General features: G+C 33.3%; 2 protein-coding genes across 2 annotated transcripts; one reads left to right on the top strand and one right to left on the bottom strand.

The window, feature by feature from the left end:
- The first annotated feature begins 4782 nt into the window (after nucleotides 1–4782).
- Nucleotides 4783–6624, top strand: LOC140841319 (cyclin-dependent kinase inhibitor 3-like). Its single transcript, XM_073208625.1, has 3 exons — nucleotides 4783–5343; nucleotides 6045–6233; nucleotides 6321–6624. Exons 1-3 carry the CDS (start codon nucleotides 4952–4954, stop codon nucleotides 6388–6390), a joined length of 651 nt encoding a protein of 216 aa, XP_073064726.1. The 5' UTR covers nucleotides 4783–4951; the 3' UTR covers nucleotides 6391–6624.
- A 1452-nt stretch (nucleotides 6625–8076) lies between these two features.
- On the bottom strand, nucleotides 8077–10154 carry LOC140841317 (uncharacterized). The gene is made up of 2 exons (XM_073208624.1): nucleotides 9689–10154; nucleotides 8077–9598 (listed from the first exon to the last, which is right to left on the bottom strand). The coding sequence occupies exons 1-2, from the start codon at nucleotides 9800–9802 to the stop codon at nucleotides 8375–8377; spliced, it is 1338 nt and encodes a 445-aa protein (XP_073064725.1). The 5' UTR covers nucleotides 9803–10154; the 3' UTR covers nucleotides 8077–8374.
- Between the last annotated feature and the right edge of the window lie 9238 nt (nucleotides 10155–19392).

Consider the following 19392-nt stretch of genomic DNA (forward strand, 5'->3'; position numbering starts at 1 on the left):
AAATATGATTTTTAAATGTTCGTATATTATTAAGGGTTAAATTGGACATTTAATAGATATGTTGCATGCTTGGTTTCAAAATAAAAATGATATTATATGCATGTTTTATTAAGTGATGATAACATGTTGAAGGACGTGAAGGGATTGTGACTACTGCAATATGTTGGAAATATCGTGAGGGTTATGGTCCCAGTGGGAGCCTAACGATCGTGTTTCCGTTGATACGAATACGAATACGATGAATATGATTGGAGATGTCGTGAGGGGAGAAGGCTCCAGAGGGAGCCCATTTATGGGAAAAGGCCCCAGAGGGAGCCCCGACGATCATATTTCCAATGCCATGATATGTTAATACTTAGGCAAGGGCCCAGTTGACCGGTGAGAGTGTTGCTGGTGTCCCCCGCCGCCCAGTACTGTGGTTTTCTTTAGATGGATCCATCGCCAATACGTTTAAGAATACGAGTCACAATCACGATCTGAATTCAACAAACACGAACATGAACATGAATACGAATATGAATATGGATACGAATATGGACATGAATATGAATATGTTTAAGTGATATGTTTATGTCTTTTGAAAATGTTTTAATACATCATGAAAATGTTTACGAAAATGCTTAAGTTTAAGTTTATGCATCTTCATGAAAATGATATTTTAAGTACAAGTATTTTTCACTGTTATATGTTAACTGTATTACGTATTACTCGTTATCAAGATTATGGTGTGTTGAGTCTTTAGACTCACTAGGTGTGATGGATGCAGGTTATCATGATAATGCTAATGGAGGTCTTGATGGTTGATCCGACTAGACTGAAGGTGCACATAACCCGAGGACCTACGCTAGTTTTCCGCACTAGTTTACGATTCATGATTTTAAGCAATGTTAAAGATATTTTTTTTACGACAATTTATTTATGAGTGATTTTTGAGAAGTTATAGTATGGGCTATACTTTTCAAATGTTATTTTTAGATTTGGTAAAGTAGTTGGTTGTTTTATTTTAAAATGATATCAAAAATATTTTATGGTTCGGCCGAATGCTATGTGAGGTTTTAAAAAAAAAATTCTAGTGCATTTTAAGAAAACGAATAAGCAGACGTTTCAGGCACAGTCACGTCTTACTGGAATGGTCGCCTCCGCAAGCCACGACAGTTCTATTAAGTTATGGAAATAAAAGTGAGAAAAACTAACAAGCAATTGGGATTGTTGACATGTCTTGTGAACTTTTTAGTTATATAAGTTAACATAATGTTTGTGAAAGTTTAGCGAGTTGGAAGCACATCTACCATTCTGTTTGATGCAAGATCATAAATTGTGTAAAAGGATTGATATCTAATAGCACATTGTTGATTTCTGCGTAGCTGGTTTTCTTTAATATTGGGGAAAAGCACTGATGATATCCAAACAGATCAAAATATTTACCTCACCCCTTCGCCAAAATAAAATATAGGTTTCCCTTTTGGATATTATTATGTATGGACAAACGAGGGTGCATGGTTTTGGCGGGAGACAGAAAGATTCCTTTTTCATTTCATTGGAGCAACTACTTTTAAGAATAACACATTAATTGCATAAAATATTGTTAGAGATTCGCCATCATATGTAGTGTGGGCCGGATTTGTCTGACATCAGGAGACTTGTATAATATAAAATATAAATTAAGTTTTTATTTAATTTTTTTTATTAATATTAAAAAAAAAATTCCCCTTACGATATCCACCAGCATAACATAAACCTCTAATTTAGAGGACTATGCTGCCTGTATCACCATTGATTGTGTGCTGTGTGTATGATGTAATTTTCGAGCAAAGTACAAAACAAAATCTTGTATATATATTTTAAAAAAAAAAACTGATAGTAGCAAGGATAATTACTTAATGGATCCTTTTTTCTTTGCTTTTTCGATCTTTATATTGGTGATTTTGGACTTTGGTTATTTCTAGATTTATATTTTAGTTTGTGTTTTTATTTTTTTTATTTTGATTTATTTTATGACATGAAATCAATATGAAGTCAATATGTCACATCTGACATGAGTGCTCTCAATTCAATTACTAAAATTCTAAAACCTAAATTTTGATATTATATTGTACCAAAATTTCGAATTGATAAACATATGGACGGATATTACAAATTTTCTTTGGCTTTTTTTATTGATGCATTGAATGTTGATTAAATTGTGGTTATTTATTGTACAAGAGCTCGGGATTGTTTGTTAAGTTTATCGTTCCAAGCTCGAACCTGATTTCGAGTTTGACAATTTTATCAAGCCGAGCTCGAGTTACGCTCGTTTATGTGGTTGTGGTTCGAGTTTTTTGGGCGTGAGTGTATAATAACTCAAGCATTAGAAGACAATTTGAATGGTCACACATCGATATTTGAGTAAAAAAGAAGATATTGAAATTCTATTATTAACATCATATATTAAATAATTAAAACTAATTATTTAATAAAATATTCTTTCTTAATTATCGCCGGTCTCAGTTCCTCGTTCAAGCGTGAAAAACTGTTAAAAACACCTATGCATGAAACTTTAATAAACCATGCAATAAAACACATATTCATGTCACAATCATGCATTAAATGCATTAAAAATTATTAATTAAAATACCTAAGAAATTTGATAACTTCATGCATGTGGCCGTTCGTGTGGACCTTTAAATTTTTTGGACGTTACATTTATTATGTATTGACATATTGGTATTGTCAATCTTCTTTGGTCGTACAATATATTAAATGCTCTTTAAATGTTTTTTTTGCTTTTTACGGCTTCAGGTCTTATTTGAAAAGTTGATTGACTTTTAATATTTTAAGAAATATTTATGTCAATCGGGAGTTGGTAGAATACTATGCTTGTTACTTTATCTAAAAATATTTGAGCGGCCCGAATTGTCATATCCATCTTGATCTGTTAATGTCTGACAAGTTGTTATTGAACGGACAGATTCTGAACATATTCGATAGAGCGATCCGACTTGAAACATATACAATTGATAATCTTTCGATAATGTTCCACATAAGCTTCTGATATAACAATGAGCGATCTGACTTGTCTAGCGGCTAGATTCTTGTAAATTATACACATGATAGTTTAACCTAAAACAGCTCGATATATTTTGTTATTTTTCATTACCAAAACCTAGGGTAAAACATATTCCAACATAGATATTTGAGTTGCTCATCTATTTGCGGGAGTGAGAATGACCTTCTTCATTGCTTATCCATTAGATAAATTTGAAAATGGAGTTAATATAGGCTTGAAGTGGACATATATATTATATCCTTCAAGATATTATGTGTGTTTGAAATCACGATGATTTTGTTATTGTTCATTTCTCCTAAAGTTTTGCCAATATGACATGCTCACAAAACATATTTAGGGAGTGTTTTCATTCTCTAAAAATAAGTGATCATTTATTTTTAGACGTTGCAAACATTCTTTTAAATTATTAATCGGTAGAAGGGGTGAATAAGCTTGGATTGATTAGGTTTTTTTTATTATATAAAAAAAACACTTGAACCAAATAAGTTGATTATCTTGTACTCATTGAATAAAAACACAGTTTTTTTTTGTATATTAGGGAATGCAAACACGTAATTTTTCAAAAAGAAACTGAATATAAAAGTAAATTTGAGCATGGAGATTTTAAGCAAAAATCTCTTCTATTTTAACAGCATAGGTTCCATATTATTTGATTATACCGGTTGATTTCTCAAAATATGGTTTTATTTATTCTAGTGTAGCGTCGGAATTTTAATATATATGTTGTACTTGTGTAGCGTAGGCATCGACGCCAGCTCCTGTTCTTGAATATATAATGTAGTATGATATAAATACATAAATTTAAAAGATGAGACTCAAAAAATAATCATATGAATTGTGAATTTAAAGAAATATTCGAATAAATGATTTAAAATAATTTTATATAAAAACTATTTGAAATTTTTAACAATAATAATAAAAATTTATTATATATTTGAATTCTTTAACTTAAACAATTATTTGAAATAATTTGATTAAATATGAAGTTTATCATAAAGATTTAGTAATTTTTTTTAGTTATATATATGAAATCTCTAACTTCAATATATACTAATAAAATATGCACATACGTTGTGTATGTTATTATTATTTTTAATTTGATCAAATAATATTAAACAATTAACACGAAACTATTTTTAATTTAGATTACTTGTTCAATTTTTAAAAAATATTTATATTTTTTGATATTTTTTGTATTTTTAATAATTATGAATTAATATTTTGTTGTTTTTTTAAAATAGTTATTCTAAATGTCTCACACTTAATAATACTAGTAACATTGGCATACGTGTTGTGTGTCCTGAATACATGTGGTTAATATATTAAATATTCATGATATTACAAAATAATGACATCACAATATAAAGAAGAGAGTTTATTTTTCACGGTGGTTAGTTTGGAGAAGAAATAATATTATTTTTCACGTGAGCAGTTTCCTTATGGCGGTGAATATAATATTATTTGTTAAGGAAAAATATAATATAAAAAATGAGAAAGGATAAAATAGGAAAGAAAGTTGGTGTCCTCATAGAGCGGTTATTATTATGAGTTCAACTATAATAAAATAGTAAATATAAAAAATTAAAAAGGATAAAACAAGAAAGAATAGTTAGTGTCCTCATAGAGCGGTTATTATTAAGGTCTCATACTTAATATGATAGTATAGATTATAGATGTATATATTATATATGACAACGTGTTTCAAATTTAAGTGGTTGAAATGAAAAGTTAAATAGATTGTGGGCTGAATTGAAATTACACGAAAACAATTTTCTCCCTCTAATTTGTAAACCAATATCTTCCTCTTCACCTTCCTTCCTTCCTTCCTCCGCCATGAAACCCCTTTTCTACTAGCTTTAGTGGACGTGTTGAATTCGATTTCACGCGCGTAGAAAATTGAGAGGGATGGGAAAGTATATGAAGAAGTCGAAAATACGCTGCGACGTTGCGGTGAGGGATGTTTCGCAGTCCTCCCTGGGTGTTCGTACCCGCGCGAAAACCCTTACCCTACAGCGCCTGCAGTCCTCGGCTGAGTTGCTTCCCCCGAATCCGGACCCGTGTTACCTCGAGCTGCGGTCGCGGCGGCTTGAGAAGCTGACGCTTGTCAGGCAGAACATGCAGAATTCTGAAAAGGCTTCTTCTCCGAAAGATTGTCTAAATTGCTCGGAAAAAGAGGAATTCGGAAGTAGAAGTGTGCCCAAGGAAGAAGAAGGTGTATGCAGAGGGTTTGAAACGGGGGATTTGGAAATTGAGGCCTCTTGTGGGGAAAATAATTTGGAGTCCGAAGCTAGGGAAAGGTATTTGCTTTTTAAAATATTCTATAACTTTTATATCCATTTGATTCTTTTGTTTCAATTTTATGCTATAATAGAATTTTTTGGTGGTGTTCAATGTTTAATTATTATTTAAGGTTGTGTAATTAAATTTTCTGGTGTTTTCGAACTACCTTCACTATTTTTCTTTTTCTTTGTCTTTTCTTTTTTTTTTTTTTGGTATGTACTTGTGTGTGTCTGTTCTTTGATATATAATCTGTGAGGCGAAAAACACGAGAATATTATTAAGGAAGATATGTTTGCAGAGTGTCTGTTTTATTTTAGAAAATGGCATATTTTCTTTCTTGGGGAAGAAATATATGGAATTAGCTCTGTTTAACTGTTTCTTTTTTAGGTTTTATAAAAAGATTTCTTGCCTTTTGGTTGAAAGATCTCTTTGAGAAGTCCGTAAAATCCATCCACTCTTAGAAATGAGAGTTCTCTCATTTTCAACCCATGTCAGTATTTGATATAATAACATTGTTGATTTATATTTCACAGAACCTTTTTAGAAAATTATTCTTGTGTGTTTTTGGAAGCTGGAGAGCTTCTGATTATCTTGGTTTCTTGCTTGTGTGTTTTGTCTTTTAGGTAGATTTAAATAAGCAGTTTGATAGCTTTGTTCTTGTGTTTCTTTTAGTATGTGTATGAATAAACTGTGTATGATAAGTCTGCATTCGGGGCAGGAGCACTAGAGAAAGCACGCCATGTAGTTCGATCAGGGCTGCTGACACTATCATCACACCGAGCTCTAGCACGAAGTCGGCAACTCTTACTCCTACCAATCAAAGGGTCGGAAACATGCCTACAGACGAGGAACTTGAGGGATTTTTCGCCCAAATGGAGGAGGCTCAGCATCGACACTTTATCAAGAAGTATGTTGGTAGTTTCATTTGTTTCAACACTATAGCTCACTTGTCATGATCAGCCAACTAATTCTATATATTTTTTATGACTTGCAGGTATAACTTCGATATTGTGAATGACTTGCCCCTCCCAGGTCGCTACATCTGGGAGAAGCTGTCGCCTTAGTGGAATAATATTAGGTGATAACAGTTCCCTGCAACTCTTGGTGTAAAGTGGAACAGAAGCTATGGGAGACATCTAGTTTAGACTTATTGTAGGATACTAGAATTGGCGACTTTGCATGCTAACCATTTATCAGTACTAGTGTAACATTGGTTTTCAGGAAACTCACATCCTTGTAACTTTAAGGTTTAACCGTAGTCTGTGCTAATTTCACTACAATGTGACATTTGCCATTCCTCCCACCGGCATGTGAAATAGCTTTCTAATTTTAATCTGGGACGCGATATTTAAATTCATATATGTATATTACCGTATATCCTCAATATCTCTATTTTTTTTTTTAAAAAAAAGGTTCTAAAGACAATTGTATATACTTTTTTTGTTTTCCTGAATTTTTATAGGGGTATCGTTACAATTTGTGATTTGGGAGAACTGAAGATTTATGAAATCATTCGAGATCTAATTGTTTGATTTGGATGCGAAGGATTTCAAAACACAACGGCTTGTTCGAGGAAGAAACATAATGGTTTAAGAACACGTGAAGAAGTGTAGCGAATACAGTTCTGAACATAAAGAATCAATTAAGGCCACCATTTAATATAATGAATCACTCAGGTACAAGATTGTTGGCTTGTCTAAAGTAAATTTTGTCTTGCTTCACATGGGACGTTGCACAGCTCTGTAACGTCTGCATCCAAGCGTAACATACATGTCATCAAATATTAGATTCAATCGAAGGTCCCTCATACACTTTTAACTTATATTACATTGCATTTAGATGAATATATTTCAATTACATTGATTTCGATTATATTTTTATCGCTAACAATTAAACAACATATGAAATTTTAAGTTACACAAAATATAATTTGTTTCAAATGTCTTCATTATTATATGAAATTGAAATACATCATAATTAACATTAAACACTTTATAAATATGGAAGATTTGAATTTGAATTTTATGCTTTTGCTTTTCTAAAACTACAAAAATGAATTTGAATATATATAGAATCTGTAGATTTGAAATCCATCAATCCAAGCACAACTACTTTAAATAACTTACAAATATAGAATACATAATTTATAAAAACGATTAATTAAAAAGAAAAGAAACTATTTATTATAAATTATTCTGTTAACATAGATATCAAATGAGAAGAAAACAAAAATACTCAAGGAGGACAAGTGAGAATGAAATTAGAATAATATTTTGATATTATTTCGTCATAAACAGAAAAATTTATGTGAAATTGATACCCCAAGTTTCGGGTGCTGATCATCGAATTGACTTGCAATTCCACACAGTCCATTGGAAAGCTGGTCGTTGTAGAGCAGGCAATCCACTGCATTTGAGTGGCACAGAGAATGTAAAGCTCAGAATACTTCTTACACTCAGCATGACCAAGAAAAGAAAAGAAAAACTAAATTTATAACGAGATTACTTCATTTGGAAAAATTCAGAGTAGATGGTGTAATAGCAGCAGCAGAAACTCAACTACTTGGGGTCCGCATAAATAGCCATTTGATAACACTAGTAAAAAAAAAGCTGAAAGAACAAAGCCATATAGTTGAGTAGAAATTTCACAGATTCATCAGAAACAAAATATAATTCAAGTCTTATCACAACTAAAAACCTTCTCACGAATAATCCAAAGCTGAAACCCTGAGTAGAAGCATACAAAGACCTAAGAACATAAGGTAAGAAACATGTTCCAAAAAGTAAGAAAGTACCCAGTTCTGCTCTCAGTGTTAGATTGAGAGACAAAAGAAGTTGTGGATTTCTACCCAGACAAATGTACAAATTTATCACAAGCGAGAACAAATTATAACTAGAAAACTATCACAATAAGTACACAACCACCACAACTTTTTAAGTCACTATGCCAATGAGATTCTGTCAGTTATCAATATTTCTGTTAGGCGAGAATTTGCAATATCCATCTCCGGTGCAGCTTCAGTATTTTCAACACAGACATCTACTGGTCCTAATTTTTGTCAACAAGCTCATCATTGTTCTTTTCTACTTTGCATTCAGGGTCTGCAATGTTACCATTCCCATCAGATTCGAATAGCATTTCTTTGTTCCCCACTTTCTCATAAAAAACAGCATTCTCGTCATTGCCTCGGGAAAAACCACACCGATGAACATTCTCTTCACAGAATTCGTCATTATTTTCCTCCATTGAATGTGAATACTCACGACTATCACTTCCATCATCAGATTCATTCTCCACTACCTCCTCGAGGTCCTCCACCCTATTTCCTCCCCTCCCCTCAAGGCACCTCAACCTCCTCCTCAAGCCTCCTATCTCTCTCTCCATTAAAAACAATCTTTCCTTCAATATCATATTCTCCTCCTCCAGCTGTGCAATATGAGCATCCTGATCATCCACTCGATTCTCCAATACATTGTGATACTCAATCCCACCAACACCGACACTGTTAGGGTTATAGATCATCTCAAACCGGCTCAAATCGTGGTCCAACCTCCTCTCGACCTCAACATGCTCCTCCACATCACTCTCACTCGAGCCTCCATCATCATCCACTTCGTCCTCCTGAGTCTCCATTTCATGTCCAGGTGATCTTAACCTAATCAACCCCTTCATTGATCCATACCCATCGACACCCCACTCTTCCTTGGCCATGTCCACTAAAACCTCACGGGAAGGAGAAAAACTAGGAGTTGGTAATACTGCAGGCGTGACGGGACATGGAGAAACCAAAGACGCTATACCACCACTCTTCTTCGCCCTAATTAAAAAGGAAGTAGTGTTCCTAGGAGCAAATGGAGCAGACCTGCTGTAACTATAACTTTTATTATAACCCATATTAATGTTCATATTATTATTCTGATTAAACTTCCTTTTGGGGAAAAACTTCCTAGTCTTCAATCGGTTCTGATACTGCAATTCATTCAAAGTAGGCAAATTATAGTTACTAAAATTCAAGTTTCCATCACCACCACCAACCATATTGACACCACCAGAAAGGCCACCACCACTATTGCCCACCATCAGCGATTTATGTTGCTCCTTCCTCCTCTTGTCATTGGGCTTAACAATCCTGTTGCTCTTCCAGCTGCTCCTTGGACCCAAGAGATTTTTGAAGGTAGACGGCGGTGGGTTCACAGCACCGACGTTCGGATTAGGCTTGTGAAACGGCGGTTGCGGGGGCCACACACCGTAGCTCCGATTAATCGACAGCATCTGTTGATCAGAATAATAATTGATCGGATAACTCGATCCAAATATTATTGGAATACATGCACCGTGTTTACAGCGGTTCGATGAGATTACCTGAGGCTGCGACTGCTGAAGTTGTTGTGGGTTCATTTGATTCATATTCATCAGGTTAGCATTCATGTTCATCAACTGCTGATGTTGATTCATCATCATCGCCTGCTCGTTCATTTCGAAGTAAAAACCCTAGAATTTGACAAACTCGAGATTCAGCCGAAGCAATCGGATTCGTAAATCTCACCAGAAAAACCGAAAATTAGATTATTTTTTTCAGTTCGTCTCACAAAACTCGTTTGACAAAGAAAACAAAATCCAAACCCCACGCTAAAATATACCAACAAAGAACGCGAGATTTTGAAAATCTACTTCACGCAAAAAAAAAAATTCAAAATCGCGTTAGGCGCAGAATATTTATGAATCATTCAATTTCTTTGTTAAGAATCCAAATTCAGGTTTTTCGTTTCCCAGTAAATTTGATTTCAGCGGAGAACTTTAGGTTTTATTTCGTAAACGATGATGATAAAACAAAGAGTTTGGGCTGTTATATAAAGGAACGTGCCAGGAATTAACGGTCTCGATCAGTGGATGAGAAGTGAACGGTTGAGATTGAAGACGCGTGGTTTGATGAATTCCAACCGCCATTAAGATAACGACGTCGTGTTCCGAACTCGTTCTTTGGGGGCCGGAAAGACCAAGATGCCACGGGTCTTTATGTTTCTGTGGAAAATAAAATATATTTTGATTTTTAAAAAAAGAAAATGCAATTTCTGTTATCTCCACCAATAAAAGTATAATATTTTCGATCTGCTTTAAAAAATAAAAATAATAAAACTATATTTGATGGCCTACAAATCAGGATGTCAATGAACCAAACTATTTATGAACTACTCGAATCTTGATTCGATAAAAATTCGTTTGAGCTCGTTTAATGAACATTGTTAAGATAAACGAACAAAGCTCAAGCTTTACAATATTCAGCTCGTTAGCTCATAAACATATTCGTTATTAAGTTCAAGAGTAGTCTCTTAGATGAAAAAATAATAAATTTGATTTTTGATTTATTAATTTTGCACATTACTTATGAAACATATAGAAAAATCTATTAAATTTATATATTATAATAAATTTACAAAATTTAATAAGAATGTTACATTTTTCTCTAAATACATAATTTAATTTTTTAATTAATTTAATGAAGATTTAAATATATAATTCATATTTATTAAGCTCGTTTAGGCTCGATAAAAGCTTGAATAAGCTCGTGAGTAATGAATATATTTGTTAAATAAAACTTGAGCTCATATCGATTATAAAAGGGTCAAGTTCAAACGTTCAAGAATTCGACTCGGCTCGATTCGATTACATCCCTACCTACAAAGGTTCTGGTGTCGTTTTTACGTGTTTTATTGCATTAGTTTTGTGCGTGTTTGCATTGTGCATGCGTGCATTTCATTTACATTTTGTTCATTTTAGAATTAACATATGCGTATGTTCGTATCTGACTTGTACGTGATGAATTTGCAGGTGAAATCTCCGATAAACTGAAATCGGAACAAAAATGTGCAAACCAAAAGAAATTAGCAGAAAGGCTGCCGCCCGAGCGGTAGAATCTTACCGCCCGGGCGCGAGGTGTGATTTTTGAAGAGTAAAAACCTAGAAGACTCGGCGCTCGAGCGGTAGAATTTGACCACTCGAGCGCGGATTGCTGCGAGCAAAAGATGAAAACAGAGGACTTGGCGCTCGAGCGGTAGGATTTGACCACCGAAGCGCAACTTAATTTTGGAAATATTTTATGACCGATTCTGAAACGACTTCAATTTTTTTACTTCTAATCTTAAATAATAAATTCTAATAAAATAATTTAACATAATCATGAATCATAATAATTTAACAATTTAAATCTCAAGTGCATAAAATAAATCATAAATCATCAATTGACATAACATCCTAAATCGCCTTTAGAGGATCAACTAACAATAAAAATAAAGCATAAAATATATCCAATAAAAATCATTATCATAATTTTAAATCATTTATCTATCTAGCTAGTGCGGAAACATAAAGGCCCTCGGGTGTGTACTGCTGCACTCGATCCATTCAATCGTCACCATCTCCCATAAATCATCAAATCCCGCATCATACAAACATAGTGAGTCTAAAGACTCAGCACATTCTAAACATGGATATCAAATAATACATATACAATCACATGTATTAAAAATTATACTTTTATTTAAAATAGCTTTTGGACATAATTACACCATTTAAAAATAGCTTTGAGGATAAATAAATTATTTTAAAAATAGCTTTAATCATAATCATTAATCATATATCATAAAATCATTTTAATCATAAAGTTTTCCATCATAAATCATTTTAATAATAAAGCTTTTAATCATAAATCATTTTGGGGTGAAGTTTGATCGTTGAAAGTGACTAACTCTTATCCTTCGGTCGACTGACCAGTCTTCATCTCCACATGGCCCATGGGGGTGTGCACTAGGCTCCACCATATAAATACGATCGTCGAAGTTCTTTCGGGAGCCTTCTCCTATAGACAGCTTCCCTCTGGGGTCTTTTCCCATAAATGGGTTCCCTCTCGGGCCTTTTCCCGTAAATGGGCTCCCTCTCGGCATTTTCCCCTCAGGACATCCCCATAAAATTATAAGTTCACCGTCCTCACATAAACGGATCCCCCACAAATCATATAATCATATGTCACAGTCAATTCACATCCCTTAAAATATTTTTCTTTTTTAAAAAATCAAAAAAATTAATATAACTTTCCAAAAATAGCATTGTAGACAGTAAAAATTGCACATCTTTTCCAAAAATCATAAAATAATATATTATAATCAAAATCCTCATTTTAAATCATAAAATATCGTTTAACATGCGTTATGATCCTTCAGGACACTGCCAAGCTCTTACGTATTTTCCTAAGTGTAAAATTACCGTTTTGCCACTGGAATTAAAAATTCTTGGATTTATCTTTTTCTCACTTTTAATGACATGAGCTTATTCTAAAATAATTGTTTAAGCTTAGATATAATTTTACATAATTTTATAAAGCTTAAAACTAGAATTTTCAATTAATTCTTTAATTAACGTTTTGTGAGACGATTAAATCCCGGATAAATCCAAAAGTTATTATTTTGATCCAAAATTTTAAACACAACATTTTTATTATTTATTCTACACTTTTGAGCCATGAACCATACCCGTGGACCCATGGTTCTAATTTTAGTTCTTAAATTTTCGAGTTTGACACATAATCGAACCACCTAAGCCAACTCCTAATTTACTCGAGCCATGGTCGAGCTACCTCAAGCCAAACCCAATCAACCCATCTAGGCACCCTCCTGACTAAGCCCAGCCCATAGAACCAGACCCTAGCTCGCCCAATCACTCCCGGAACCGAGACCAAGTCTGCGTGTGTGTGTGCGTGATTCTCCTAGCATATCTAGAACTCCTAACCCAACTAAGACACTTCTATCTGGTTAACCATCGACCCTCTCGACCCTTACTGACCCTAGACAAGTCCCAGACGCGAGCCACCCTCTGAAAACTCTCGGCCATCACACCATCACCCTACGGGAAGAGTCCTATGCAGCGAGGACTCTTCCCCAGCCCTGCTGCGCATGCCCTAGCCTCCTAGGACTCTACCAAGCCCTCTCCCCTTACCCTCTTCGATCCTCAAGTCAGCCCTGGTCAAGCCCCAAGTGATGCGAACACGGATGCTCAAGCTTCTAGGAAAGTATGGGATCATTTAGAACTACCGGAAAGACCAATCACGAGAGGACGACTAAAGAAGTTAAAAGAGGCATTACAAGGAGTGATGATCAAGAAAGAATGACTCGTGATGCAGGGAGTACGTTTGGAGGCCAAAGGAACATTATTCAAGCAAAAATTGAGGATGATCTCCGAATACCATACGCTTCCAAAGAAAGAGAAATCTCGTGCGTACACGGACCCCATCACGGATCTGTACACGAGGTCCGTGTCCATTACACCCGAGAATGAAGAAATCCAGTGCCTACACGGACCCGAGCACGGACCTGTACACGGGTTCTGTGTCCTATGTTATTGGCAAAGGCAGTGTCTACACGGACCCAACTCCAGACCTCTACACGGAGTCTGTGTCCCTTACGATTTGGCGAGAAATTTTCCTTCTTTAGAGTTTTGATTTGTTTGGTAACTAGATATTGATATCCTTTTGATATGTAAAGAAATTAGGGACGAAAATAACACACAATGCAGATAATTATTGATAGTTTATCAAACTTTTGAGATTTTCTCTCAAACTTTTTCAAAGCTTCGCTATGTGTTCATCAAAAATCAAACTTATCAAGGATTTATTCTTGTAGCGTTTGTCGATTGATTTCATACGAATTGTCAAGGACAAGTTCTTTGAAGGTTCTTCTGTTTCTCAATTATTTTACTCGTGAATATTTGTTGCTAAGTTTTATAACTTAGAGGTGAATATCACAAACCCATACTTGATTCAAAAGATCGGGACAACAAAACAATCCTTGTCCGTTATTGAATGGAGGGCGCGATTCGTATTTAATTGTGTTTGCTTTTCTTCGCACGAGGATTCATATCACCAAGGGACCATGCAAAGAAACCAACCCCTATCATCAAGAAAAAGCCAACACAACTCACGGTTCTTACCTTGCTTGTAGCCTACGGTTCCAACCATGTTTACCTTTTAAAATTATCACTTATTTACCACAATTCATTCATATAACAACCTATGTTTGCAGCCTTGTTTGCCCAAAACCGGCTTCCCGAGAAAAATTGATATCGACTCGTAAAATAATTCGAACTCAAATATTTTTAGAAAACTTAAATCATTAATCATATTAGGAAGCCTTGCCATTATATAATGAAAAATAAATATTCTTGTCTTGGTCGTCGTCGGTCTCCTTTTCCCTGCCTATTATTGAATATTCGGGTAAAATCCTTAATTTTATGTAATAATGTCATATTATCATTTAATCACAAAATCATACATTTAATCATATCATAAATATCATGCTAGCATTTAAAATCAGTTAAATAAAATAATCAAGCAATTAAAATAATTTTCAATCATGCGATTTACGTATGTTGGTTTTTCGGACGTTACAGATTCCTTCTCTTATTTGTGGGCATGATATGGAAAGGATGATTGGAAGATTTTGGGGATTATTCAGAGAGATTCAGCAGCCACAAAGGTTGAGAGGAGAGAAAGGCTTGGAGAAAGCTTGGAGTTGCAGATTTCAAGATTTCCGGCAACATTCTTCGCATTCTCGTCATGTCTAGTATTTCGAGTTTATTTTCTCTTATTTAGATATTGTTTTTCTTAGTTTAATTATGATAACGAGTAGCTAATCTATATTATTTGTTTGGATTTAAGGAGATCCTACTCCGAAACCGAGTTTACTTAATTCACATATCGACTTTTGATTAATTCTTGATTGTGCTATGGTTTTCATTGTGTTGTTGAAGCGTAGCTAAATTTAATAACGATTTCATAATGCAAGTGAGTTCAAGAGAATAGCCCGTGATAGGAACTATCAACATAATCCTTGGATTTACAATTTACATAGAAATATGAAGTTGGATACGCGTCGATATTCATAGTCTGGTAGGGTGAAAGCTAGGGGATTTCATAGAACGATATGAAATTCACAGTTGATAAATAATTAAAGAGATTTAATTACTTCACTGAGTTGCATTAGTTTGGCATAACTCGAGAAGGAGTGTTCAATTGGATAGGAAATCCAGTCGTAAGCGTAGATCACGGTCGAACGAATTAAGTAATTGACGAGGGATAGGTGAACCGAGATTCCCAACAAATTCATTTCTCATTGAAATTTAATCAATCATTCTAGCTTATTTATTTTATCAGTTAATTCTTGAACTATTTCATTGAGTATTTATTTAAACATTATAGTAATAAACTATCATCCAAAATTTCGTGCTAAAGATTTTAATAACTGGAATAAAAAAATTGCGAAATATTGTTTGTAGTGTACCGTAATTTTTAAACTAATTGAAATTTTGCAGAAAATAAAATTTTCTTAAATAAATAATAAACTTTTAAATTGCGATAAAAATAATCTGTTCGTCCAAAAATATTTGAAATAAAAACAATTCACTATTTAAATAAATAGTAAAGGTATTTGAAACCTCCGAATTTTTCATATAAGTTGAATAATAAAGGTATTTTCATATAAGTTGAATAATATTCTTTAAATATATGTTACTATTATTTAGTAAATGTTTTTGAAACCTACAATTTTTTTATATTACAATATTTCTAATAATTTTTGTAATTTATTGCAGATATTAAACATCGTTCGATGATTCAATTACAAATTACGTATAACAACATTTGAAAAGGTAATTTCACTCATTTCTTATATTTTAATTGTATTATTTATATTGTATTAATGTAATTATAATTTTGTTCAGTGCATTATACTATTAATTGTAATTTTGTTCAGTTTCATTATACTATTAATTATAATTTTGTTCGAGGCAGACATGGATATAGTGAGGACCTTACTATACGTAGGTGGCTATGTCATTATTGAAGATGGTAGGGTTGGATATAATATCCCCGCGACCAGGCCCATTAGAATTCCTAGATCTACTACATTTTCCCAACTAGTGAATTATGTGCATCGCAAGTTGGAGATCGACCAATCAAAATTCTGCATCAAATTGTTAACGAAATATTGTTATAGCTCGTTGTCTCGTTACATTGAAGAGCATGTCTATATCATAGATGATGGTAGTCTACAATTTATGTTTGAGTTACCGACACTGGATTGCATGTACTTGTATGTTGATTTATCGCCAGTGTTATAGAACATAAATGATTACTATTTTGATGCAGTCATGCCGGTAATAACGCAAGGTTTGGGAACAATAGGTTTAAATGAAGCGGGACCTTCTATGTGTCACGTCGATGAACAGTCAGCTCATACATAATCTGGGATCGACACTGGTCCTTGGGATCACTATATCACGGTTCACACTGAAGAAGACTATGCATGAGGGATGAACAGAACACGAGAATGAGATTTTACTTCAGGGGGTTGGGATCATCATATCACGGTTCCATCAGGAGTTGATGTCGCATGGGGTTCTAGTAGAACATGCCAATTGGATTTAAATTCATGTGTTGATGAAGAAAATACCACAAATGTCAGACATTTTGATAGTTCTACTGGGGCTGCAAATATTTCCGCCCCAATTACAGAACACATGGCTGAGCAAGATGATTTATTTGGGGACATTTCGCTTCATGTCATGAATAGCGATGATGATTTGTATACTACATCAATTGACGAAGAAGATGATGATCATGTTAACAATACAAATGAAGGGACATCGGCGCATGTGTTAATGTCTGGACCAACAATGATAGAGAACATTCCTATTGCACATGAGCAACATTTACGTGAAACTCCCCAATTTTTCAATGAAGTCTATGACGAACAAATTCCAGATTCATTGGTATTCCTTCTACATCAAGAACAAACTTTTACAATCCTGAAAGGCCAGAGTTTGGTGTAAAAATGGTTTTTAATAGCAAAATTGATGTAATAGCTTCAGTGAAGGACTTTTCTATTCGGGTTTTGAGATTTGAATATTGTGCCACAACGGGAATATTGTGTCACATCCTATTCTGTGCCACAACGGGAATATTGTGTCACATCCTATTCAGTGCTTTGATTATTAATCATATTATTTAGGCAATTGTCTAGCAAAGCGGTCAGATAAAGATGTGCACCTTTAATCTGAGAAGATATAGGCGTAAAACCCAACCAAGTAGCGCAACACTGTTGTAAAGTATGTTTGTTGTATGCGGTATCTATACCAGTGATGGGCATGCCATCAATATTCAACCCCTAAATAAGGGCAACTTCATGTAGGGTGATTGTTGCCTCGCCCACTGTAAGGTGAAATGTGTGTGTCTCACGCCATCTCTCAACAATGGCTGTAAGCAAATAATTATCATAATTTTTAATAGGTCTACACTGAATGACACCATAGAAGCTCATGCGTGCAAGACATAGGCAGACACGGAGGTGAATCCCAGCATTAAGCAATCTCCAAAGACATTTGTCAGACTGGCGTGGCGGAATTAGTGCTTCTATGTTTCCAGCGTTGATATTATTTGATATGTGCCTACCCCGCAAATACAACATATTGTCCGTATTTTCAGCTATCTTGCAAACAAAAAATCATTAGTTAACAAATATTATATTTTTTATCAACAAAATTTAACACATATTTTATAGCAAACGAAATTTATTTGCAATTTCTGGCTCGAAAAAATAAAACGTATATGTTGATGACAAATTGGTAATAAAACTAATTAATGTTAATTAAATAATTTCTTTTAAAAATCAATAATACTTCATAATAGGTAACATATAATTATAATAAATACATTAGTAATAATAGACTTATAATAAATACATTAGTAATAAGAATAAGTACAATTCTATCCTAATCTGGGAGATTTACACCATGTTATTAAATAATATATACGTGTCAATTTTTTTATTTTACTATTAACTTTAGTTTGGTTATTAGCTAATTGCCACTAATAATTAATTTTGTCACTAGATTATTTTTTCTTAAATTATATCATTCATTAACATAAATCAAAAAGTATATAAAATAAAAACTTGAGAATAAGTTTTAAAATTTCACGTACTTTTAAAATCTATAGGTTTCTTAAAAATATATCACTCATTTACTATCAAATATAAATTACACGTAATTTTTAAATATAAAATATTAAGTTTTAAAATTTGAGAATAATAATAATAATAATATAACACATGTTATATACAAGAAAAAAATTAGTTTAATGATTAGTTTGGTTGGTTATGGTTAAAGTAGTGTGAAATGCAGTAGTAATAATTAAAAAAAAAGATACGTGTAAGGAAAAAATAAATAGGTGTAACTCACCTGGTGTAGGATATAATTGACCTAAGAATAACTATACATATTCTAATTCCAATAATACAATTAATATTATAATTATTGTAATTAAATAAAGTATAGTTATTATTATTACTTAAAACTACTATGATGCGTTCATGAAGTGCTCGGTACTGATGCAAAAATTCTAAATTACAGTACTATAATCCAATAATACAATTAATATTATAACTATTGTTATTACTTAAAACTACTATAATTAACGAACAATAATAAATATAATAAACAAAGATAATATCGTTACCTCTTAATATTATGAAAAAATGTCGAAGACTTGCGCTAGTGAATAAATGGAAAATTCTGAAGACCAGTGCTAGAAAGAGACGTGCTCGGTGCTCGTTGATCGAAAAAAAAATGCTCCTAAGGAAATTGAAGAAGTATTCGACTCGGTGATTTGAAAAAATGAGGTGCACACCTCATTTAATAAGCGGAAGTCACAGATTCTGAATCTGTGACAGTATGTCATGGATTCTAAAAATCCGTGAAGCGATAATTTTTTTTTAAAAAAATGATTGAATCCGGGATTCTGATTTCCGGATTGTGATATTTTCACAAAACTCCAAATTTTGTAATATTTTAATATATACTTTTTAAAATTATATTATTTAAAAAAAAACCCCAACCATAGTGTTGTGTCACAAATTAATTTGCAGAAATTTGATTTGCATTCTTATAACTTTCTTGGCAATGGGGTTATTCAAACTTTGACTTTTCCGAATCCACTTTCCTTGTGATTTACGTACCAAAAC

Source organism: Primulina eburnea, chromosome 9, assembly GCF_022965805.1.
Source record: "Primulina eburnea isolate SZY01 chromosome 9, ASM2296580v1, whole genome shotgun sequence".
NCBI lineage: Eukaryota > Viridiplantae > Streptophyta > Magnoliopsida > Lamiales > Gesneriaceae > Primulina > Primulina eburnea.